Source organism: Sphaerodactylus townsendi, linkage group LG11, assembly GCF_021028975.2.
Source record: "Sphaerodactylus townsendi isolate TG3544 linkage group LG11, MPM_Stown_v2.3, whole genome shotgun sequence".
Lineage (NCBI taxonomy): Eukaryota > Metazoa > Chordata > Lepidosauria > Squamata > Sphaerodactylidae > Sphaerodactylus > Sphaerodactylus townsendi.
In genome coordinates, this window is record NC_059435.1 from 78685801 (window position 1) to 78709814 (window position 24014).

General features: G+C 58.8%; 2 protein-coding genes across 2 annotated transcripts in view; both read left to right on the plus strand.

Moving 5' to 3' along the window:
- The first annotated feature begins 3147 nt into the window (after nucleotides 1-3147).
- On the plus strand, nucleotides 3148-16722 carry LOC125440676 (arf-GAP with GTPase, ANK repeat and PH domain-containing protein 3-like). Its single transcript, XM_048510537.1, has 8 exons — nucleotides 3148-3233; nucleotides 3297-3484; nucleotides 6382-6467; nucleotides 9240-9381; nucleotides 10893-11027; nucleotides 11441-11568; nucleotides 11989-12144; nucleotides 15785-16722. The coding sequence occupies exons 1-8, from the start codon at nucleotides 3148-3150 to the stop codon at nucleotides 15812-15814; spliced, it is 951 nt and encodes a 316-aa protein (XP_048366494.1). The 3' UTR covers nucleotides 15815-16722.
- LOC125440704 (arf-GAP with GTPase, ANK repeat and PH domain-containing protein 3-like) overlaps nucleotides 12011-24014 on the plus strand; it is a 34294-nt gene continuing 22290 nt past the window's right edge. Inside the window, 4 exon segments of the mRNA XM_048510610.1 lie at nucleotides 12011-12144; nucleotides 17027-17119; nucleotides 21488-21592; nucleotides 23781-23961. Of these exon segments, the coding sequence (XP_048366567.1) occupies nucleotides 17111-17119; nucleotides 21488-21592; nucleotides 23781-23961 (295 nt within the window). The 5' untranslated portion in view covers nucleotides 12011-12144; nucleotides 17027-17110.

The following is a 24014-nucleotide window of genomic DNA, read 5'->3' on the forward strand; positions in this document are numbered from 1 at the left end:
GCAGCGGTGGGGGGGGCAGGGCCGGGAATAAAGAGGGAGCTTCTTGAACCCAATTTAACCCTCCTTTGCCTTTGGTGCTGACTGGCTGCAGAGGCCAAGCCTGATGCCCACCCCACCCCGGGTCACTGCCATTTCTCCCCCACCCAAAAGAGATGCGAATGGAAATTGGGTTTGGGTTTGTTGCAGGCCAGGAGGAAGGAGAGGGAGGAAAGGCTCCATCCCAAAACAGCTGGGGGGGGGGCCTGCCAGGTCCCTCCTTCAGGGCATCTGAGCCCTTCAGTGGGGGCGGGGTGGGGCTAGCGTTTAAAAGCAGGAGGTGGGGCCAGTTTTGCTGGGGGCTGACATTCCTTTGGGCTGGGGGGGGAGGGGGCATGCATGGAAGGCATTTCTCTGTGGGGCAGCAGCTCTTGGGAGGACTCACCTGTCAATGTGCGGCTTGGTGGGGCTCCAGGTCGCTCTCCTGACTCCCATTGTCATGATGCTGCTGTCCTGGAGGGCGGCCACTCTGCACATGCCTTGTTTCCCTGATGTGCCTGCCAATTGAAGCCCCCCCCCCCCATGCCCCGAAGCCAGGCAGGACTCCACGGCTGCGTGGTCTCTGACCTCCAAGGTCACCCAATCAGATCACAGCCTCATGAAAGGTCCTCTTTGCCCTATTGTGGTTGAGTCAGACCATCACTGCATTCCCCTGACCCCTTTGTCAGCTGTGCTTCTCCCGAGATACCAGACGCAAGAGTCTCCGAGGTGCAAACTCCCCCAGTGGAAGGAGGCCGATCGAGTCCTGCCCCTCTCCCTGTGCTGAGCTCTGGGGGCCTCAGCTCCACGCACTTGCTGGCTGAGTCTCTCGCTTGTATTGGTTGTGGCCAGCGGCATGGAAACATTTAGACAGGCACCGGAACCTCCCCAGCGGACTATTTTCTCTCTATTTTCCCCAGCTGAGTTTTGGGAGAGCTTTTTAAAATGGGCAGTGGCTGTTTGTTTGCGGAGCCCAGTGGCACAGAGTGGTCAGTGGCAAGTATTTCAGTGGACGGTCCGCCCACAGCTTGGAGCTTGATCCCGATGGAAGTCGGATTCAGGGAACAGGCTCAGCTCAGCTTTCCATCCTTCCGAGGGTGGTCAAATGAGGACCCAGCTTGCTGGGGGTAAAGCATAGACCAAACCACCCGGTAAACAAAGCCCGCCTAGTCCACACTGCGATGCGATGTCACCCCAAGGATCAGTAATGACCCAGAGGTTGCACAGGGGACGAACTTTACCCAATCCTTGATTTTAATAAATGCTCCCCAGAAGCCCTCTGGTGGTGAAGCAGGGGAAATGCAGGCTGGAAGACAGGCCAGGCTGTTGTGGGCAGGACTTTCCTGTCCAGACCGCATGATGGTGCGCTGGGAATGTGCTCTGCCCAGGAGGAGGGAGCCCGGGGGCAGAGAATTCATGTGTTTATTTTGAACATTGTCATGCTACCTATCATAGGATCGTAGAGTTAGGAGAGACCACAGGCACCATCAAGTCCAGTCCCTTTCTATGCAGGAATCAACAATCAAAGCAACCTTGACAGACGGCCATCCAGCCTCTGTTTAGAAACCTCCAAAGGAGGAGACTTCACTGCCCCCTGGGGCAGCCGATTCCACATTCGAAGAGCCGTTACCATCAGGGAGTTCCTCCTAATGTTCAGGTTGAATCTCTTTTCCTGCTTCTTGAACCCATGACTCCTTCTCCTAGTTTCTGGAGCAACAGGAAACAAGCTTGCTCCCTCTTCGACATGACATCCCTTCAGATATTTAAACAGGGCTATCATGTCACCCCTTAACCTTCTCTTCTACAGACTAAACATTCCTTGCTCCCTAAGTTCTCCTCATTGGGGATGGAGTCTAGACTGTTTACCCTATTGTTCACCCTCCAACTTTTCAGTATGGCTTGTTCGTCTGTAATAGACCCCCACAACAAGATCACTGTTGTTTCTCTCCCCCTTAATTTTTTACCCAGATGCTCTCAACATGATTTCTAGGATTTAAGTCACGGACCTGCTCACAGGTGCAATAATCCGTGATGCAGAATGCTCCTTCTCCTTTCCTAGTTGGTGTATTTCTCTGTGTTTGCAAACTGGAAAAATTTAGGATGAATAACAGTAATGTATTTATTTGGCCTTTCGAGAGAGAAGGGACCCCCAGGCCCTGCTAGTCCAGACCTCTGTCACCTTCAGAGCAGCAACTATGCTATCCTGATTGACACGGAAATACTGGCAGCAGCAAAGACTCCCTTGCCTCATGCACAAAACATCGAAGAGTCTGGTGGCATCTGAACAGCTGACGTGTTTCTTGACAGAGCTCCCATCAGCCTGAGCCACTGGGCCTGGGCACCACGCCTTGGTCAGCGGCTGAGGTTGTTCTCTGGGGATGCCTCCCACCCCCAGCTGCGGCCTTATTTCGTCTCTCCGGGGCCTTTTCTTTTCTCCTTGCTTTTCGAGGCTAAGGTGCCACCGGACTTGTTCCTTGAATGGCCATGGTGCCCCCCCCCCCCCCCAAGCACAAGGAACCAGGACGATTTCACTGAGGCCAGGAAAGAGGGCGTGCCGTTATTGAACTTGGGCTCCTGGGATGGATTTACAGCCCCTACTCAGAAGGGGTGGGGGGTGGGGCTGGGGGGAATCTGGCGGACGGGGAAAAGATGAGGGGCCTTTGGGTAGTGGGGTTAATGAAGAACACGCTGTCTTGGTCGTTTCTCTTGTGGTTTTGTTACATTTATTTGGGTTCTGCCTGAAGGGGAGCAGGTTATACAGTTTCTTAGTTGAATGTCTGTTTGAATAAAACCTGCCCACGTTGGTTACCTTTTCTTAACGCTGACTTTGTGAGGAGAGTCGTCCTTCAACTCTCTCCAGCCAGCCCCCATCTTCGCCCTGTGGGCATAAACAGGAGAGGGGCGTTTCCTTGCTTTCTGGGGGAGAGGGGAGTTCTCAGCCACATGGCAGCCCCTCCCTCTCCTTTATCCAGAGGTGCGCAGATGGGTCCTGCTGGGGGCAGGGACGTTCCGCCGTCCTTGAGGGCAAACAGGCCTGTTGCAAAGGGGAGTTGCCTTCTTCCCCTGCCGTGAGCTGGTCGCGACCTCCAGTTCACCACAGCTCCTGACATGTGTGAGGGGTGGTTGGAGGGCATGGCGTCTGCCCTTTGGGGGACATGGGAGGTCCATGGCAGTCAGTGGCCACTGGCCAAGCTGCCAGAATTGGGCCTGGAGCCTGGGTATCCCCACCAGGGACTTTGAGATGCCCTCTCTCCTGCCCCAGCATTCCGTCCCTGATCCAGTCTGTCCAGACTCCGCTGGGCTCCCTACTGGACCTCCGTGTCCCAGCTGGGGTTAGGGAGGGGGCCGGGGGCCACACTCACCCTTGTCTTTGTGTTGCAGGGCATTGTGGGAAATCTGTCCAGCGGGAAGTCTGCTCTGGTGCATCGCTACCTGACCGGCACCTATGTGCAGGAAGAATCCCCGGAAGGTGAGTGGCAGCTGCCGCTGGGGCTGTGGTGGGCCTGGGGCTGGGAAAGCAGCTCATGCAGGATCTGGCCTCAGGGGAGGCAAAGTCAGGCTCCAGGCGTGGTGGCTGCGTGGGGCCCTGGGTGGCATGCTGCCGTGTTGTCCCGCTGCTGCCAGTGACGCTGCCAGGCCCCATGGAGATTTGTTGGGGTGGGGGCTGGGGGCCCAGGCTTCCTTTCTCAGCTGGGTGAGGAGGTGGAGGAGCCGGTGCAGACAGAGAGTGCTTTGGCCACAGGGGCCTTGAGATGGCCTTTCTGGATTATTGGTGGCCCCGAGGGCTTCTCTCCTCAGCAGGGCAAGGGAGCAGCGGAGCACTGCAGGCTGGGCTGGGAGACCCCCCAGGAAGGAGAGCAAAGCGGCAGAGTCCTTGTGGGGGCCCCTCCCCACCCTTGTGGCTGAGGGTTTGATGGGCAGGATTGGCCCAAATCCCTGCTCCTTGCTCTCATTCTCAGCCTAGCCTACCTCCTAGGGTGGGTGTGAACATAACATGGAAGCATTGGGAGTGCCGGGTGTGATCTGGTTTCTGCTTATGAGGAAGCCCAGGATAGGGCCCTGCCCGGAGATTCAAGAGGGCAGAAGGACGTCCCTCCCCTGGGAAGCCTCTGGGTGGAGCTGGGGTGGGGGGTGGGGCTGGGGGCCCAGCAGAGTTCTTCTGAGGTTTTTGTAAATTCTGTATATGCGTTCATTTTCTCTCTTTATTTGGAGAGCTCATGCCCTCTGCCCCCCCCCCCCCCAGTCTGGAAGGGAGACAGCTGGCAGTCCTATAAGTTGCAGCCAACACTCAGCGACCAGTTCCGAGGGCATTTGCCACCCCTGGACTTCCTTAATCGTCTCCCGTCCAAGTCCTAACCAAGGCTGTCCCTGCTTAGCTCTTGATGAAATTGGGCTAGCCGGCCTTCCGGGTCAGGACAGAGGCAGTCAGAGGTGGTTTGCCACTACCTGCCTTTGTCTTCTTCGGGGGTTCCCATCCAAATACCAGCCGTGGCCAGCCCCATTCAGCTTCCAAGCGCTGGTGAGCTCGGGCTAGTCTGGTGTATTCAGGCTGCTACCATCAATATAGTTACATGGCTGGGTCCCTGAAGCACCGTGTGGGGCTGCTAGAAGCAGGCCTGATCTGATCTGCCCAGCCTGTCCCACACACGGTGGAAGAGGACTGTACCGGCAGTGCAGCTGAGGAGCCTGTGGGGTGTTTTGCTAGGCCAATAATGTGTGTGTGTTTCATTTCTGCCGCTTAAGAGGCATGCTTGCTGTGGTTTAAAATGCAGGAAGTAAGCAGGGTCCGGGGGGGTGGGGGTTGTTGTTTGGAAGCCGTACCCCAGGGTATAAATGCAATCAGCTGGCTGAGTTTTTCGGGAGCGGGGGAGAACAGAATGGAGTTGGGTGGGAAGAGGGCGGGGGGCTGTGAAGGGGAGGGGGTGTCTGTGATCTGGGTGCAGAAGTCTTTCGCCTGAGTGGCCATGAGGCACTCAAGCCTCTGTGGGGGGGCCTGGGGGAGGTCTGGACCTGCGTCACAACCAGGCGGCACAAAAGGAGGCCACTGTCCTTCTCAGGGACGTAGGTATAGATTTTTTATGGGGGAGCTCGGGGGGTGGCCCCTGGGGGCGTGGCCACACCTCCCCAAGCCCTGCCCCCTAGCCTCAGTGCTTATAAAAGCAGCTCTCCAAGGCCAGGGGCGGCAGACTCCCCTCCCCCGCACCGGCTGGGCTCCCAGCCAGCAGTCCCTTCTGCCCTCCAATCCGGGCAGAGGCGTAGCTAGGGAAAATGGAACCTGGTGCAAAATCTGAGTTTTGCGCCCCCGCCCCCCCAATGGGCAGTTGCTGTGATGCTGGAATCCACCCCAAACAGCATCACTTTCAATGGTGTTTCAATTAGGGAGCCCAGGTTCTCCTTTTAAATCCACCTTAAAGGGAGAATCTGGGGCCCCAGTTTAAAAAAAATTGAAAGTGATGCTGTTTTGTGGTAGATTATCCCCCACACTGAAACAGCATCATTTTCAATGTTTAAACTGGGGACCTCAGATTCTCCCTTTAAATCCATGCCAAAGGGGGTGGATTTACAAGGAGACTCTGGGGAAATTTGGCGGGTGCCTGCTGTCAGGGGTGCAATTGTTTCAGGGTATCTTACGGATACCCTCCTGCTTATACCACCCAGGTTTGGTGAAGTTTGGTTCATGGGGGCCAAAGTTATGGACCCTCAAATGTGTAGCCCCCATCTCATATTAGGTCCCATTGGAAACAATGGGGGATGAGGGCACCCCCTTTGGGAGTCCATAGCTTTGGACCCCCTGAACCAAACCACACCAAACCTGGCTGGTATCATCAGGAGAGTCTTCTGAAAAATCTCTGAAATTCTGGTGCTGCTAGCCTAAAACCAGCGCCCCCTGCAGGCCAAAAATAAAAAAACACTAAAAATACAAAAACCCCACAAACGAGGGGTGGAGCTTTGGACATGTAATGGGGTTTTTTTAACCCGAGACCCCCCCCCCCCTTACCTACGTCCTTGGTCCTTGTAAATAAGTCAAAAGAGCTGTTTCATGGAGAAGGTGGAACCCCACAGGCTGACCCTTCTGCCACCTGCCCCAGTGTGAAGGAGCTCCCCCCCCCACTTCTGGTGGAGAAATCCTACGGGAGGGGGGCTGCGTCAGCCTCCATAGAAGACTGTGCTTGGGGAGGGGAGGGGAGGGGAGCGGGCACTGCTCCCATCACACCCCCAGCGCCAGCCCTCCCGTCCTTCCACAGAGTGTCTCAGGGCAAGGAGACACACAGAAGCAGGCAGAAGGGGGGGGACTCCTGGCGTCCAGTGCCGTTGCTGCCTGCCCTGTGCTCTGCCCTCAGCCTGACCTGGCCACTTTCTCTGCAGGGGGTCGCTTCAAGAAGGAGATCGTTGTGGATGGGCAGAGCTACCTGCTGCTGATTCGTGACGAAGGAGGGCCCCCTGAGCTGCAGGTGAGAAACGAGCCCTTCCATACACACCTGAGCTGATCTCCCAACATCCAGGCCCCAAGAGAAGCCTGGGGGCTCATTTCTGTCCAGGGGCTTGTGTCAGTCGTGGCCGTCGGCTTAGAGGACGCTGCGGCCAGAACTGGGGGTGCAGAAGGGGGAGGATTCTTTCCTCATCGCTCCACTCTGGCTTGCTCTGGTCAGGCCCAGAGATGGGAAGGCGGGGCCTGGGGGGGGGAACATTTGGAGGGGAACACTTTTTATCTTCCAGGGACATTTTTTTGTCATGGTAAATTTGGGGGAGCACTGAAAAAAACTGCTCTGACCCTCCCCACCCTTTTCAATGAGTGAGATGCCTGATAAGACAGGGTTTCCTCTCTCAGTGGGTGTCAGGATGAAGGTTGGAGGTGCCCCCCCACTTCCCTTGCCTCTGGCAGCTGGGGGAGGGGATGGCCTCCGCCTGGAAGCTGCTCCCTCCCCGGCATCAGGTGAGAGGTCGTGCTGCTTCCTTCTTCTATCTTCTGAGGGGGGAAATAGGACATTTGGGGGAGCACCGAAGAACGCCTCTGTGAATTGGGATGAGTAAAACACTCTTTCAGAGAAAGTTCTCTGTTGCACAATGTTAGCTTGCAAAGGTTTGAGGATGGAAAGTTTGAGCAGCGCTGCCAAAAAGCCCCTCGCAGTTTATTTTTTCTTTTGGCATGAAATGCTTTTGCTGGGTTAAGATTTTTTTAAAAAAAGATTTTACTCACCAAAAATGAAAAAAAATAGCATGAAAAATGTTTTACAAAACGACCTGCGGCAGATTCACTCATCACCGTTGGATAGTCTTGTGGTTATTGTAGACGATGACGACAGCTAACCAGTCCCCTCTGGAGGGCCAACCAGCAGGGCCCGGAGGCCACCCGGGTCTGCTGCTGTGCAGGCTGCCTCCTGCCTCTGGGACTTAGGAGTTTGCTCAAACTCAAGCAGGGAGGCTGCCTTGTTGACCCTGGCTGGCAGCTCCTCCTACATCTGGCTAATTCCCTTTTCAAGCCATCCATGTGGGCATCAACTGGCGGCAAAGTCCTCAATTTCCACAGCACATGTATTCCCGCTCTCTGCTTCTTGTGGTCATTAAGAACATAAGAACATAAGAAGAAGCCATCTGGATCAGACCAGAGTCCATCTAGTCCAGCTCTCTGCTACTTGCAGTGGCCCACCAGGTGCCTTTGGGAGCTCACGTGCAGGAGGTGAAACCAATGGCCTTCTGCGGCTGCTCCTGAGCACCTGGTCTGCTAAGGCATTTGCAATCTCAGATCAAAGAGGATCAAGATTGGTAGCCATATCAACCCATGTTTCACTCCATCAGAGAAAGGGTGTCCTCGCCTTAGCCCATCACTGCTCAGTAGTCAAGCGGCTTTGATAAGTTTTTTTACCCAAGGGGGTGCCAGAATGCTGAGTAGTCATGGGGTAAGAAGACCCCTCCTCTTGCACATAACACCTTTGAGAAGTACATTCATTTGGCAGCAGTTACAATGCTATGATGTGCTTGATGATTATAAGGAACTGAAGAGCTCGGTTCCGTTCATAAAATAAAATGTAATGTTCTATCCAGATATGCCGGAAGTCCTCTGTATTGTGAGGCTGTGTCTAATAGAGCACTTTTTCTATTACAAAATTAGTTTCCAAAATTCAGCTTTTATTTTTTCCTACTTCTTAAACAGCATGTGAATCTTGCTTTTTGCTAAGATAAAGATCGGGTACAGCAGTTTGGAGCTCTCTCTCGTGTAACTGTTGGGTATATCTATAATTTTGCTTGTAGAAATTAAGGCATTTAAAGTTTTTAATTCCACGAATATGCCTATTAGCACACTTTTACAGCTAAATATGTTACAAATGATGTGTTTCACGTTGTTAAAAGCAGCAAAATAAGTTTAGGTGTGATGGGACAGTGGGTATTGCATCTGTTTCAGTTTTCCCAAGAATGCACACGCTCAGGCCCCTGTGTGAGGAAGGGGGAAAAGTCTCCCCCCTCTCCCCCCCCCGCTTCATCTGGAGTCCTGACTGTACAGTTTAAGAAAAACAAAACTGCACAGAGCAGTGTGCCCAGGATGGCGAGGGGTCTGGGATGGGGGGAGGCCGCGGTCACAAATGCCGTCCTCCAAGACCTGAAGGGCCGCCACTGGGGAGAAGCAGCAGACAGGACTAGATCCGATGGGTGGAAACGACGAGGACTGATCTTGACAAGCAGGAGGCCGGGCCACTCTACGCGGAGAGCGGTTCGACGGGGACCCCTACGTGGGGGCTGGGCTGGATGACCTTCCAGAACTCTGTTTATGTGGCAGCTAATGCAGAGCACTTGCATATTTGGGGAGGAGTCTGAGCAGGCCCCTCGGTGGACTTCCCAGAGACATCTAGTTGCAGGCAGCATGCCTGGTTGAATGGGCCAACCTCTCCGGCGCTGACACGCTTGAGTTCTGACTGGTGGCGCAAAGGTGGGGAGCAGGGGGCAGGGGGCTTGCCAGAGAGCAGCAGGGAGCTCTGGGCAAAGACCTCCCTCTAGGCCAAGTCCTCGACAGCCACTGCTGGTCAAAAGCAAGGTCCAGAAATCCGTACAAGACCCCTGAGTACATTTGTATGGATGCAATAGTGTGGGCGAATGACTCAGTCCCAGCCCCCCAGCCCCCCCCCCCCCCCGTGGCTGCAGTGCTGGAGCAGAGCCACGGCCAAGAGGCAGTTGTGGAGGGAGACGGGCCAGGGCTCTGATCCGTGGCTGTGGCTGCCTTCCTCCCGCAGTTTGCAGCCTGGGTCGATGCCGTGGTGTTCGTCTTCAGCCTCGAAGATGAGATCAGCTTCCAGACCGTCTACAACTACTACCTGCGCCTCTGCAGCTACCGCAACACGTCTGAGGTGCCCCTTGTGCTGGTGGGCACGCAAGGTGAGTGGGGCGGGGCTGGCCGCTGATTGGGCATGGATGGAAATCCTTCCTTGCCCATCAGAATGAGAGTGGGGAAGGGCAGGTCCACCCCCTCTTTAAGACCTTGTTCTCTCCTCCTGGATGTGGCCCATCCCTCTTCACCCTGCAGACTGAGGCTCACCTGTGGAACCTCTCTCTACGTGAGGGGCGGCTCAGCTAGATCCCCTCTGCTCTTCACCACTGCATCCCAGTGTGGTGTAGTGGTTAAGAGCAAGTAGACTCTAACCTGGAGAACGGGGTTTGGTTCCCCACTCCTCCACATGAGCAGTGGACTCCTATCTGGTGAACCAGATGTGTTTCCTCACCTGTACATTCCTGCTGGTGACCTTGGACCCATCACGGTTTTCTCAGAACTCTCTCAGCCCCACCTGTTTGCTGAGGTGTCTGTTGTGGGGAAAGCGCGTTTGCAAGCTGCTCTGAGACTCCGCACAAGAGAGAAAGTTGGGGCATAAGTCCAAACTCTTCTTCTCCCTGACCTGCTAGTTTTCCATGTTTGAGGAACTGGCTTGTGTGGAGAAGTCATGCATCCAGAAGGGGAACAGTCCCACACAGCAGCTAGGAGACCCTGGTCTCTTTTTTTGGCTGTACTGAGAGATGGTGTGAAAAATCATGCCAAAGATTTTTAGAGAGGGAGAGCGAGAACGAGGCCTTTACGCCACCCTATCGATATTCCCCTCTGTCCCCGAGGGGAGGGGTCCCCTGGCACTCACTTTGCGACTGGGGAGAGAGCACAGGTTAGGGGGAGGGGTCTGGAAGAGGCCAAGGGACTCCTGGCTGGGGTCCCCCCTACTGGTGAGAAGGAGGAAGTGCCCCTGCGGCCCCCAGATGTTGGGGGCTGCTGGGAAGAGAGCCTGCTCCCATACGGGGGGGGGGGGCTGCTCACAAGGAGTCCTGCGTCCCCCCCTCTTCCTCCCCCTCTCCTCGTTGGCCCCTTTTCACGGAGGCTTCAGGAACAGTTTAGAACCATTCATGAATTGTTCAATGGATAACGCAACAAAGCTGAATTATTTCACGATGAGGGATCACTCCCCAAAGGCTTTGATGCACCCATTTTAATGCACCACAGCACGATAGACGGTGGCTGGTGCAGGGCCTCCCCCTCCCCCCGTCCAGGCCGACTGACTGACTCTCCCTGGATAGCAGAACCCTCCTTCCTGTCCCCCGGTTGGCTTCAGAGAGCTGCGAAAATGCCGGGGTCATTCAGCAGCTGCCAACACTACACCCCCCCCCCCCCGTCGCAAGGCCCTTTGCCGCCCTGCTTCTCTGCCTTGCCAGCTGAGAGCCCTTTTCAGCGTTGGCTCTTTGCCTGTCGAGGGTGGAGTCCTTTGCAGTCTGGCTGTTTGCCTAGTGAGCCCAGAGGCCTTTGCGGGTGTTGGCGGGGTTCTCCCTGGGCCTGCATGCCTGCTGTCGGCCTGGGTCCTCAGAGGAACCCCCCGGGGGCACCGGGCTCTCTCTCCCCCCTCTGCCGGCAGATGCCATCAGTGCCACAAACCCCCGGGTGATCGACGACTCCCGAGCCCGGAAGCTCTCGAATGACCTGAAGCGCTGCACCTATTATGAGACGTGCGCCACCTACGGGCTGAATGTGGAGCGGGTCTTCCAGGATGGTAGGTGGGGCCTGGGCAGGGGGAGGGGTCCGGGAATACCTCGGCCGCTCGCTCGCGCTGATGCCCGCAGCCCTTGCTGCTTGCCCCCACCAGGCTTATGGGGGCACGTCCTGGGGGTGGGTCGTTGGGTGCCCTGTCCCGCCTCTCCTGCTCTTTGTGGGTTGTGGGGAGGAGTTGCTGGCAGAGGTTCACACCGGGATTACACTTGGCATGTTCTGTGGGCACCTATGCCACAGCCGTGCCCTGCCGTTCCCTCTGGAGAACACTCAGGGAGGAACCATCCTGTCCTGCCTCCAGCAGCAGGGTCTGAGGCCAGCCGTGGCCACGGCGCTTTCCCCCAGGGGCCTCCTCCCCGGCTTGTCCCAGCAGCAGCCGTCGCTGGAGTGGCTTTGCCGGGCCTCTTTCTCTTCCAGTGGCCCAGAAGGTGGTGGCCCTGCGGAAGAAGCAGCAACTCTCCATCGGGCCCTGCAAGTCGCTGCCCAACTCGCCCAGCCATTCCTCTGTCTCGGCAGCCTCCATCCCCTCTGTGCACATCAACCAGGTGGGGAGCTGCGGGGGCCAGTGGGGGCGGGGAGGAGGGGGAGGCTGTGGTTGGGGTCAGGGGGCTCTGCCAGGGGCTCCTCTGGCGATTGGGGCTTTGCTGTGGGCCGGGGAGGCTGGCACCCCCCAGGGCTCTTCCTCCGTGGGCACCTGGCGTTCTTCAGTGCCCCAAATCCGAGTGCAGCCCAGTCCAGCATGAGGGAATCACCCCTTGGCCTCCTCCAGCCCCCCATGGCCTCAGCCAAGCCAGGCCCCACATGAATGAATGCCCACCCCCATCTGAGTGAGTAAGTGCAGGGGGGGGTAACCCCTCAGTTCTCACTCCAGTGCCCCGAGGAAGACCCCTTGGGGGCTGGGGGGCAGCTGGCTTCAGGGCTTCTCCCCACGGCCCCTCCCCCCGCTCACGGCTTCCTCCCCCCAGGCTGCGAACGGGAGCGGAGCCTTCAGCGACTACTCCTCCTCAGTCCCCTCCACCCCCAGCATCAGCCAGCGAGAGCTGCGGATCGAGACCATCGCTGCCTCCAACACGCCCACCCCCATCCGCAAGCAGTCCAAGCGCCGCTCCAACATCTTTACAGTAAGCGAAGGGCACGCGGGTGGCGCTTGGGTCAGCAGGGAGCAGCTGGGGGAGTTCGCGGGCGGGGCAGTGGGGGGGGGAGCATGTGAGATGTGCGGCCAGGGCTGTCCCACGAGGGGTCCCAGCAAAGCCCGGGGCCTGGTGTGGCTCCGGGAGGGGAGGGGCCGGGGTGCTCACCCAGGCTGCGGATGACTCCGAAAGGGGGAGAACCACGAAGGCTTTGAGAAGGGAAGGAGGTGAAGAAAGCAGGCAGGCTCAAAGGAGGGGGGGCTCTTCTCTTCTCTGCTCTCCATGTGAGAGTGAATCGGGGGGGGGCTCACTTCTTACCAGGCCGTGCTGGAGGGTGCCCTCCCCGTGCCTCTGGGTGTGTCTGTCTGTCTCTCACGCACACTCTGCCCCCGCTGACCCAGTTGTGCTCGTTTCCACTTGCGGATGTCTAGAAACCACCTGCATGGCCATCGTAGCCCCAAAGAGCACAGGATACGACCGGCAGCGGGCTTCGCTGGCCAGCCCCAGGGTCACCCAGGCGCCGATCCCCACTCGGCCAGGAGACTTAGTGGGTCACTTTGAGCGGCTTGTTGTGAGGATAAAATGGGGGAAGAGATTGTGTGTGTAGTTGGGATAAAAGCAGTTGGGATAAAAAATCTAATAATAAAATTAAATCTAGAGGAGATGACATTTTTGGGTGCATAGAAAGGTCTGAATCCAAGAAGGCTGTTTTTGTATTGTGGAAGGCTTTCACGGCCGGAATCACTGGGGTGCTGTGTGGTTTCCGGGATGTATGGCAGTGTTCTAGCAGCATTCTCTCCTGACGTTTCGCCTGCATCTGTGGCTGAGGCATCTTCAGAGGACCTGACAGTAGGAAAGCAAGTGGAGTATATATCTACTATCAGATCCTCTGAAGATGCCTCAGCCACAGATGCAGGCGAAACGTCAGGAGAGAATGCTGCTAGAACACGGCCAGACAGCCCGGAAACCACACAGCACCCAAAAGGCTGTTTTTGCTAGAGGTTGAACAATGAGGGGAGTTGAAGCCTGTATGAGGCAGGTAATAGTGGGAGCGGGGGGGCCTGGCTCCCCGCCCTTCCTGTGGCCTTCTTCCTCTGCCACCTAATTCTGCACCATATACCTCCCCCCCCCCCGCCCTTGTTTTTGAGAAGTGCTGTTTCTTCCAGCATCTTGTCACAAACAGCCCCCTCCGCCTGGGATGGGAAACTGGGTTGGTTGGCCGTTGCCACATGAAACAGGGATCCCGTGGTCCCTTGAAGACGAACGATCAGCCCGGTAGAGCTGGTGCTCACTTCTTCAGGTGCATGAAATGTTCAGCCGTTACGGTGGCCGGTCTATGTGGCATTTTTTCCACGGGTGGTTTGCCACTTTTTGGTGAAATCTGCTTCATGCCTCTGATGACGTGAACTTTCTGACTCAGGAAATTTGGCAACCTTTGTGGTGGTCCCGGACTCTGATTTTAGTCCACCCAGCTGTGCTGCAAAGGACAAGCCATTGCTCTCAACTCAGAAATAATTTTTGACGGAAGGAGAAGTTGTGCCCGGTGGGCAGAGCAGAAGACGGCTGGCGTGCTTGCCTTCATCTGCAGGAAAGTTGGAGCTGGCTCCATTGGTTCAGATCTGTCCTCTGTATCTGCCTTCTCCAAATTGACCTGCCCTGCCTTCCGCAACAGAACCATCTTCTGCAGCAGTGGTGTAGGAGGTTAAGAGCTCGTGTATCTAATCTGGAGGAACCGGGTTTGATTCCCAGCTCTGCCGCTTGTGTTGTGGAGGCTTCTCTGGGGAATTCAGATTAGCCTGCGCACTCCCACACACGCCAGCTGGGTGACCTTGGGCTAGTCACAGCTTCTCGGAGCTCTCTCAGCCGCACCCACCTCACAGGGTGTTTGTTGTGAGGGGGGAAGGGCAAGGAGATTGTCAGCCTCTTTGAGTCTCCTGCAGGAGAGAAAGGGGGGATATCAATCCAAACTCTTCTTCTTCTTCTCTGTCTGGCTTATTCTTTCCTAGACTTTTCCACTGGTTCTTTAGCCAGGGGCTATAACAGCTGCCTTCAGTGTGCCGGCCCAGCTTCCGAGCCACTCCTGACCCCCCCTCGCAACGGCTGCCTCAGAGGCTGGGTCTGGGGGTTGGGGAGGGAAGGGAAGAGGGAGGCCCGGGAACAGTACGAGCCCAGGGGGCAGAGCGGGTGGTTGGCAGAGAAGGCCGAAAGGGCCAGGGTGTGGGTGGGGCAGAGAGGTGGGGGCCAGGCCTCACGGGGCTCAGCATGGAGCCCCCCAAGGACGCCCAGAACGAACCTCGTTCTCTACAAATCTGCGCAGTGCCAAATGCAGCTCTGTGTTTTTGGGTCTGAGGACACCTCCCTGATGCCTGAGAAGCCAAGCCCAGATAGGGGTACAGCTGGGGAGCTACTGGGCCGACTGCGGGGGCCTGGGAGTGCAGGCCCCAAGACCCTGCCAGACAGGGTGGCGGGGGGGGGGCATGGGGTGCATGTGCCGTGGGGTCTCTGGCCCTCGTTCACTCTTGGGACAGGACCTGCAGTGCTCAGCGGTCAGGGCCCCTGTTCTCTTTGGTGAGGCCTCCCTTCAGTGCCCTTCATCTGGAAGCTGTTTTCTGTGTGCTTCACCCACACACTTCTGCCCACCCCACCCCACCCCCTCCACCCACCTGCATGCAGGCACACCTGCGCGCACGGCCGGCCCCCCAGCATCACGTTCTTCCTGCAGGCTGTTCCTACTCCTGCTTGCTTAGCTGCCCCGTTGCACGCGCCTCCCCTCTGCCTGCTTTGCTTCTGCTGGCTGTCGCTTGTGAGGTTTGCCAGCTCTGCTCGCTCACTCGGCCTGTGGGCCTCTGCTCGGAATGGCTTGCCGCGGACCTTCCTCGTGCCCCAGATGATTTGGGGGTCTCGGTGCTCCCGCTGTTGCTTGCCCTTGCTCTCTGATGTGGGGACAGAATGCCATCGTCCTCTGGGTGGAGACTCTGGCTGCAGCAACCCCCGAAGGCAATCCCCCACCCCATGGCTTGTGGTGTGGGAAGGGGACCCTTGGCTGCTCTGAGAGAGAGAGAACGAGGCTGGGGGTGTCTCAGGAGCGCCGAACAAGAGGTCAGGGCCTCCTTGCTTCCGCCCCCTGTATCGTTCTGTCTTTCTGCACCCCCCACTCATCCCTGGCGCTCCCTGCCCACCCCACTCCTGTCACATCCTGCTGCTTCCGTTCCTTCCTCCTCCTGCACGGCTGCCGCCCCTCCTCTGCACCAGCGAGGGACAGAAGATCCAGGGTGTAGTTGTGCCTGCCGCCAGCAGGTGGAGACAGACTCTTGCTTTCGGTCAGCTGCTGTGCCTGCCGCCTCTGCTGTCGCCGCCTCTGCTGTGCTGCTGCCGGAGTGTGTTGGTCTCTGCAGCCCTGTTCTTTGTGGGTGTCTCTTTGCAGACAGACAGACAGACAGACAGACACACATCCATATTCTCAGTTTAACCTGCCAAACTCTTTATTCTTTCAATATTTGCAGATTTGTGCTACTGTTTCCAACTTTTCATCAACCAAAAGGCCTTTTCAACTCCTTCCAAATTAGAAGATCCAGGTGGTTCCCTTCGGGCCTCTCAGTACCAATTCTCTCACTTTTCATTGCCTCTCCAGGGCCGGATCAGGGACAGGCACTGGGAGTGATTTCAGATTAGCAGCCTGGCCTCCCTGCTGCCACAGGGGCCCCCCTCCCGGAAACACGCAGGAGCCTTTTGCCCTCCCCCCCTCTGTAAAGTCTCTGAGAGAGAGAGAAAGAGAGAGAGAGAGAGAGCGCCTGCGCCTGCCCTGTAAGCCGGGACTTTGCTGGGCGTGCCGATTGTCCACGCGAGTGTCGGAGACGGCTTTCCTGGGACGGGAAGGGAAGACCGGCCGAGTCGCCAGGAAGTGCCAGGAGACGGAGGGCCCAAGGGACGCTTTGCTGCTGTTAGCGCCCACCTGCCCACCTGCTATTTGCTGTCCAGCTCCCTCCTTCCTCCTGCATGGACTCCTCCTCCTCTTCTTCTTCTTCCTCCTCTTCTTCCTCCTCTGCTTCCTCCTGTTCCTCCTTCAAGCAGAGCAGAGACTCCTCTGGCTCTTGGAGCCCTGGTGGGCTCACCGGTGTGGCGAGAGGCGGGTGCCTGCGGAGAGCGGGGTGCTTGCAGCCAGCTCACGTGACGGACAAGCAGGAGGGCCTGTGGGACTGACGGACACTTGCCAAGAGCCGCAGGCTGCCCCCGCCCAGCATCCTTGTGGTTCTGAATGTGTTGGTTGTGTTCTCTGCTGTGAATCTCGCAACTTGCACCACTGTTTCCCCACGGATTGCTTCTCAGCGGACTGTCGAGTTTCAACCTTAGTTATTTATTAAGTTGCTGCTGCTGCTGCCGATGATGATGATGATGATAAACGGGAGTTCTTGCTCTTCCTGCCCCTCTTTCCCCCCTCAAGAATCATGTTCTCAATGTAAAGTGGGTGTTTACTGTTGATTCTCTTTTGTAAGGGGCCTGCCGTGGCCCAGTGACCTCTGCGACTTTGTATGGTGCCCGTGTGTTCACCAAATAAACAGTTGCATTAGTCGGGCTGGTTTGTTCCTTTCTGGGCTGTGCTGCCGCCACCACTGCCGCTGCTGCTGCCGCCGCCGCTTCTGCTTCCATCCACCCTCGTGCCATCCCATCCTGCGCCTGTCTGTCACCAACATCCTGTGGGCCCCAGGGGACTGCCTGGGGGCAGGGTCAAGGACAACTGCGCCTCCACTCCAGCCTTGGGGGCAGAGCAGGGTCTGGGTGGGGCAGGGGGGCGGGGGGCTCCTCTGTGCCCAGGGAGGTGGCCCTGCCCGGCCACGGAGGTCCTTCTAACGGCCCCTTGTCTCTTCTTTTCCAGTCTCGGAAAGGCTCAGACCTGGAGCGGGAGAAGAAAGCCCTGGACTGTAAGGCGGACAGTATCGGCAGCGGGCGGGCCATCCCCATGAAGCAGGTTGGCATCACAGGCAGGGCTGCTGGCTGCTGGCGCCTCCCTAGAGTGGGTGAGGCTGGCCGTGCGCAGGGCTGGGTGCAGACCAAGAGCTGGGGGTGGGCCATGTTGGGCTAGCCCCCCACTCCCCGCCTGGCACGAGGAGCATCTGTCTCAGCCCCCGTCGTGTTTCTCCATGCAAGCGTCGCTGTCGCCAGCTCTGTGCTCAGCAGACTCGTGTGGATGAGAGTTCATGTGAGAGAGTGTGTTGCGGGGGTGGGGGTGGGGGCAGGGGTATTCGCTGTGTTTACTGAGGGGTCTGTGCTTCCCTCCAGGGGGCTGCAGTCTGCTTCCGCCTCCCCTGGGCGCCTTGGCCATGCCCAGTCCAGCTGGTGTGCCCCTCCTGGCCAGGGGAAAGGGGCCGGGGTGTGTGTGTGTGTTTGCGCAGTGCCAGCCCCCTGGCTGAGAGGCCGCAGCGGATGAGGCCCTCGTGCCTCTGTGCAGGTGCACCGTCTTGAACTTCAGGGGAACGCTCCCGTCTCCCACAGGCACTTTTGTATAAGCGAAATCCTGAGTCTCTGCTTCTGACGGCTGGTGTTTGGGGCGCTGCCTTGTGGTCTGTTCTCTCCCTTGCACAGGCACAACCTCCCCCCCCCCCCCGCCCCCATTTTGTGGGATCTGAGGTCAGGCTTTCCAGTGGAAGCCCCCCCCCCCTTCCAGCCAGGAGGAAGAGGCTTCTTCCCTTTCTCAGGAGCACCACTGGTCACACACCGCTGGCCCAGTGGACCTTGTGCCTCGCTTCAGTGGGAGCTGCGCCGGCCTGCAGAAGCCGCATCCAGCAGGAGTCCGGGGGCATCTCCTGCCTCAAGCCCTTCTCTCTCTCCAGGGCCCCTGAAGGGCGAGTGAGTCCAGGCTCCCAAAGCCCCGTGCCTGCTGCAGGGTGCCCAGGCTCCCGGGGGCCGTGGCTCCCTCCTGGCGTTGCCAGTGGCTGGCCCAGGGGTGAAAATCCTGGCCTGGCCTCTCATCTCGTGTGGGGTGGCCAACTGGGCCCCTGAGGGGGGGGGAGGCTGTGAGGTGGGCTCCTGGCTGCAGAGGTGGGTGGGGGCTGGGGGGTGGGGGGTGGGATCAGATCAGAGGTGCCTGGGAGGGGAAAATAAATCTTCGTGCCCTGGGACCCTTCTCCTGTTTCTGGCAGAGAGCTGCAGGCAGTCAAGAGCCCCCGCCCCCCCCAACAATAGTCACAAGCCGCCAAGCTGTTCCCCCCCGCCCCCCCAATATGGTTGGCATTTTTCAGCGAGAAAACAATATAGGAGGAAAGTGTTAAAAGCTGCTCCCTTCCTCCCCCCCCCAGCTCCCCCCCCCCCAGTAGCAACCCTGAGGGGTGGATACATCCTGGATAAAATAACTCTGACTGCAGAATGACCCATATGTAGAACAGCTCCTGGGAGGAAGTGGGGGGTGGGGGGCAGATTATCCCTTTTGAGGTGATCTGTGGGGAATTTGTTGCTTGGGAACCTCCTGCCCCCCCCCCCATAGCAGCTCATGGCAACCCCCCCCCCCCAGTTTTGCTCACCCAGGCGCTGCTAAGGAGAGATCTAACCACCCCCTCCCAACCCTGGCCCTCCCGTTCAACCCCAGGCACACAGCCACACAAGCTGCCAGCTCAACCTTCCTTGGTCCTTCCCCCCCCCCAACAGTCCTCCGACTGGGGTGGGGCCTCAGAGCCAGGGTGTTGGAGCCGGGGGCTCTCCTTCCTGGCCAAACGGAGGTGGGGGCAAGCCACTGCTGCCCTGCAGCCTCCCTGCTCTGCTCCTGGCCCTCTGGCTGGCCGGAAGGGTGGGGTGGGGTGGGGTGGGGGCTGCCAGCCACCTCTGGCCAGAGGTTCCCGGCGCTGCCCCAGTTTGGGCTGTGTGCTTTCCTTGGGCAGCCGGGCTGGGTGGCTTCTCCTCGGAGGGAGCCGGGATCACGCTGGGAACTCAGATTACATTTAAATTGCCATTTGCATTTTCTAATCAATACGCGACTTTACAATTAAGTTTGGTGTTAAAATTCTTAGCGAAAAGTGAGTGGAAGGGAGATTTGTGGAGTAAATGAGTCCTGTGGGGGCCATCCCCGCTTCCCGCTTCATTACCTTGCATATTGCTGCTGCTGCTGCTGCCGCCGCTGCCGCCGCTGTTGCTGCTCCTGCCTCTGTGTGTGTGTGTGTGTGTGTGCGTGCGTGCGTGTGCTGCCTCTCTCACCCAATCTCGGTCTTGCAGGCTGTGGCAGTGGGGGGAGGTAACAGGAGGTCTGCATGCCTGGGAGGGAGGCCTGCCCCACCACAGTACTCCAGGAGCCAAGGGGCAGCCCCCAAGGCGATCCAGGACCCCGGCTGGGTCCCTGCGGCTGGTTCTGTGCCTCCTGGAGGCAGGGGGCCGGCGTGTCCCCCACACCACAGTCTGGACCCCTCCATGCACAGGGCATCACCCCCGTGCCCCCCAGCCACCCTCCTCCTTGCCTCCCCCCCCACTCAGCACTTGCCCACTAGGTAGCCGAGCTCCTGTTCTGGTGGCCCAAGAGTGTTTAGTGCTTTCCAGGCTAAGCTGATCCTTGGGAAGGGTTTGGTCTGGGGAGGGAAAGAGGGAGGGAAGGCTGCCAACTGACCAGAAGAAAAAGCAGACCATCTGCTCCTCTGCCTTCAAGAGCTGCCAGATGGCAGGAAGCAGCAGAGAGTTCCCCCAGCAGGGAGGTTCAGCCGCGCCCCCCTCCCGCCCCAGGTGATGCTAGAAGTTGGAGGGTGGGCTCAGGGAGGCTCCGTGTGTCACTCGGGGGCATCTCACCTGGAGGGGCAGGAGAGAGTTGGCCCCTCCTCCTTGGGACAGAGCAGGCAGCTCCCCCCCCCCACCCCCGGCCCATTCAGCACCTTGCCGGCTCCACAGATGACGCATTTGCTCTTCTGCTGAGTCCTGAGTGTCACAGAACTGGTTTGCTTAACAATGAATTCCTGACCTACGAACCACTGTCTTTGTTGGTGGCACAAATACCCCTCAAGTGAATGCTGTGTGAGAGTTGGGGGTCCGGGCCTCTGCGCGCCAGAAACAGCCCTGAGACTGCTCTGCAGCAAGCGCACGGTCTGTGATGATGGGGAGCTGTTTCTGAGCTGGAACATTCCTCCTCCTCCTCCTCCTCCTCCTCCTCCTCCTCCTCCTCCTCCTCCTCCTCCTCCTCCTCCTCCTCCTGGGAGCCTGCCGGAGAGCTCCCCCCCATCTCTGCCTAGGGGGACCTGCTACTTCACAGCCGCCTGTGCACCCCCTTTCCCCTGTTCCTGGGAAGGTGCGCTGGCTGTCTCCTTGCCCCCGAGGGACCACGGCCTCCTTCCTGCTGCAGCCCACCTGCCTGGGGCTCGTTTGCCTGGACTGCCAGAAGTTCTGACTGGGAAACGCTCAGCGCTCCCCAGGGCCTTGCCAGCCCTTTCTCTGGCCAGCAGCGCAGAACCGTCTCCTGAGACCGTAAATCTACTTTGTGGGGAAGGTTAGGCAAGAGAGGGGCTCTGGAGTGCTGCCCTTGGTGCAGCGCTAAGCTAACACTGGCCTGCCCGGGGGGTCCTGCCGAGCCAGGTGTGTTTGGGGTGCGTGTCCTCAGCGGCACGGGCCCCGATTCAAACCTGGGAAGAGGGGCTTCACCCTCCCACCCCCTCGGCTGATTTTCCACACAAACCAGTCCCAGGGAACCTTGGGGGACACTGGTGGGCACTTCTTCCAGCACAAGATTCCTCAGCTGACGGCCGACCCGTTTCTAGCCGGGGAGATGCTTTGGAGCCCCCGTGGCCATGGGACGTGATTCTGACCTGAACTGGGTCCCACCCGCTGGAGAACTCGGTTTCAGCAGAGAGCTCTCAGAGTGGCCCTGGTTTGGTGGCACCCAGGTGGGCCTTTAGACCGTGCGGGGGGGGGGGGGGGGGGCTGGGGCAAGAGCTGTGGGCACCCTCTCGGTGACTGACCCCTCCCCTCCCTTGGCAGCTGCCATGGCATGGCCCAGATCCAAGCAGGTGGGAGTCTCTTCTGTGGGGGCCAAAGGGCATCTTTGAGGCATGACCTTCTGTGAATGTTGGCACAGAGTACTGGGGGGGGGGGGGGGCAACAGCCAAGGTCACTTTCTTCTTTGCTGGGGGGGGAAAATGAGTAGGACTGGTGGGGTCCCTCTGACCGGGGTGGGGGTCCCAAGGTAAAGGAGTGCTGAGTGCTCCCTTGCTGCCTGCCTCCCTCGCTCGCTGCTGGGCTAGGCAGAGGCGGTGCAAAGCCCCCCCCCCCCCCGAGTGCAGCACTTGGGCGGCTCCTGGCCCCAGAGAGGCGAGTGGGCTGAGGGGTGGGATCTCTCTGACAGCGCGCCCCCCCCCCCCGTTTTCTCCTGCAGGGAGTTCTCCTGAAGCGCAGTGGCAAGTCTCTGAACAAGGAGTGGAAGAAGAAGTACGTCACTCTGTGCGACAACGGAGTCCTGACCTACCACCCCAGCCTTCACGTGAGTGCTCTGCACCGAAGGGTCGGGGCCGGGCGGAGTGGAAGGTGGACGGCCCTGCTGGCTTGGCTTAGAGACTGGCAGGCGGGGGGGAGGGGGGGGGCTGCTGCAGCTGCTCCACGTGGTGCTGTTGGTACGTGGCTGTGGCCCATCCATCTCTGTCGCCTCCCCGCTGGGCCGCTAATGGCTCCTTCTTCTGCCCTCTCTTGAGCACAGTTTGCTGCTGACACTAAGAGCCGTGGACACGGGACACGTGTGGCGCCTCCCTCCTCGGGGCAGGAGCCCTCCTGGGCGATGGAGGTGGTGCCACGGCTGATGTCCTGGGCCCGCTGCCCCCTCCCCACAGGGCCCGCCAAATCCCTGTCCCTTCCACCCCCCCAGCCCCGGACCCCTTGAGGCCCAGTTTTGGGTTCAGGTGGTTCATCTTGGTCTACACAGCCCCGCTGGGCCTTCCTTCCTCCTGTGCAGGTGGGGGCGGGATCCTCACTTCCTTGACACTGGGGGAGGCAGGGCCTGAGCCCCCGCGCCCCACGCAGGCCTGGGGTTTGTCCTGCGGATCTTGTTTGCATGGTTTTTAAGGCCTTGGTGCAGAGCCCCACTCCTCAGGAGAGGAGGGTTGTGGGTGGCCCTCTGACCATGGCAAGAGAGGCCCAGCTGTTAGGAAGGGGTGTGCCGGAGGGGAGTCTCTTCTCCAGGTTGCCTTCTCCTGTTCTCTTCCAGCCTTTCCAGAACGTTCCAGATTAGACAAAAACAAAACACCCCAGCCCTGCCGCTGCGGAAAACAGTGATGAGAAGGGCATGTAGGAAGGGTGTCCCCTTTCATGCCTTACCGCAGTGGTTTTGGGTGTGCCACAGTCCGTCCCAAAATGCCAACACAACTCCCGCCCCCCCCCCCGCCCAGTCTGCTCTGGCCAGAGGCTGCCTCCCTTCTGCCCCCTCCCCAGGCTCCCCCCAAGCTCTCCCGGGTGTATTGCCTCTCAGGTCCCCCCCCCCCCGGCAGGCTACCCCTCTGCCTCGTCTCCTGCCCCACCCTGCCCAGTGGCACACAGCAGCAAGGCCTCCCTCACCCCTCCCTCACCCCCCCTCCCTCGCTGCTGGGCTAGGCAGAGGCGGTGCGAAGGCCCCTCCCACCCTGCAGCCATTGAAGCCATTCACACAATCACCTTCTGTTAATTCTATCTGCAACATCAATTAAATTGTTTGTAGAAGCTAATTGAATGTGGCTTAATCACACATCTTAATAGCTTTCCACGCTTTGAACTCGTTGTTAATTCCAGTAATAAAATGAAATGAGAGAAACTGGTTGGGTAATTAGTGAGGAGGCTGGGGAAGAAATTGCAGTTTTATGGCAGGCAATAAATGCGGCACGTTGGTGACCGGGCTCTCTGGCAAGCGAGCGAGCGAGCAAGCGAGCGGGCAGGCCGGCTCTCTCGCACCCAGCCCCGGCTTTGCTGAGCGAGGGGAAATCCTCCACCCGCCCACCAGCCCCCTCTGCAAACAGGACGGCCCCGTCTTCCGTCAGCTGTCTGTGCCCGGGCTGGAGGGGGGAGGCTAGCACCCTGGACCTTGCCCCCGCCCCGCCCCACCCCACCCCCCAGTTCCCAGGTGTGGCTGTTCCTGCCCTTGCCTGGCAGGGGCTGCTGATGCTCTTTTGTGGCCTCCCCGTGAACTGGAGCAGACACATGTGGCCACATCCTCCACCTCGTCCTTGGAGGGAGGGGGCTCTGGAGCTGCAGCTCCTCCTTGCCCCCCAGGGCATCAGTAGGGAAAGATCTCCCCCTCACATGCTGCCAGCAGCCCCAGCTCTTCTCTCTCTGCCTGAGGCATGAAGGGCAGCCCCTAGATGTTTGGTGCAGGGGTTGAGTTCCCTGGGCCATTCCTGAGGCCTCTGGCCAGTGTACAGTGCACGGCTGTCTGCAGCTTACTCCCTGACCTGTTGAACAGCAGTCTGGCCCTGCTCCTCCACGCCCCAGAACTTCCATTTTGGTGGAGCAGCCCCTCCTGAAATGCAATCTGAATTCCTCCCTGCGAGGTTAAAGGTCGGCCGGCTGCCCCTCCCCGCCCCTTGAAGGGCACCAGGGAGAGCTGAGGCCGTGGCCCCCGCCTGCTGGCCGGTCTGAGGGAGGGGGGGCTCCTCCTCCTGTGCCCGGGCTGCCCTGGCTGAGGCCGGTCTGTCTTCTGCCCCTCCCAGGACTACATGCAGAACGTCCATGGGAAGGAGATTGACCTGCTGAGGACCACAGTGAAGGTGCCGGGCAAGAGGCTTCCTCGGGCAACCACCAGCAGCGGCCCCAGCGCCAGCCCCAAAGCCAACGGCCTGGCCAAGGAGCGCGGCGGCAGCGGAGGCAGCGGCCAGTTTCCGGGAGGCTCCAGTAAGACCAGTTCTTGTCTGCTCTTTTTTCTGCAAGAGGAGCTCCTAGGTCCC

Bases quoted from the DNA above. Each gene is read 5' to 3' on its own strand.
- LOC125440676 (XM_048510537.1), top strand. From the start codon at position 3,148: ATGGCGTCTGCCCTTTGGGGGACATGGGAGGTCCATGGCAGTCAGTGG. The intron at 3,485-6,381 runs GTGAGTGGCAGC...CTTTCTCTGCAG, and splicing joins GCAGGAAGAATCCCCGGAAG to GGGGTCGCTTCAAGAAGGAG. The intron at 12,145-15,784 runs GTAAGCGAAGGG...TTGCCTCTCCAG, and splicing joins GCCGCTCCAACATCTTTACA to GGCCGGATCAGGGACAGGCA.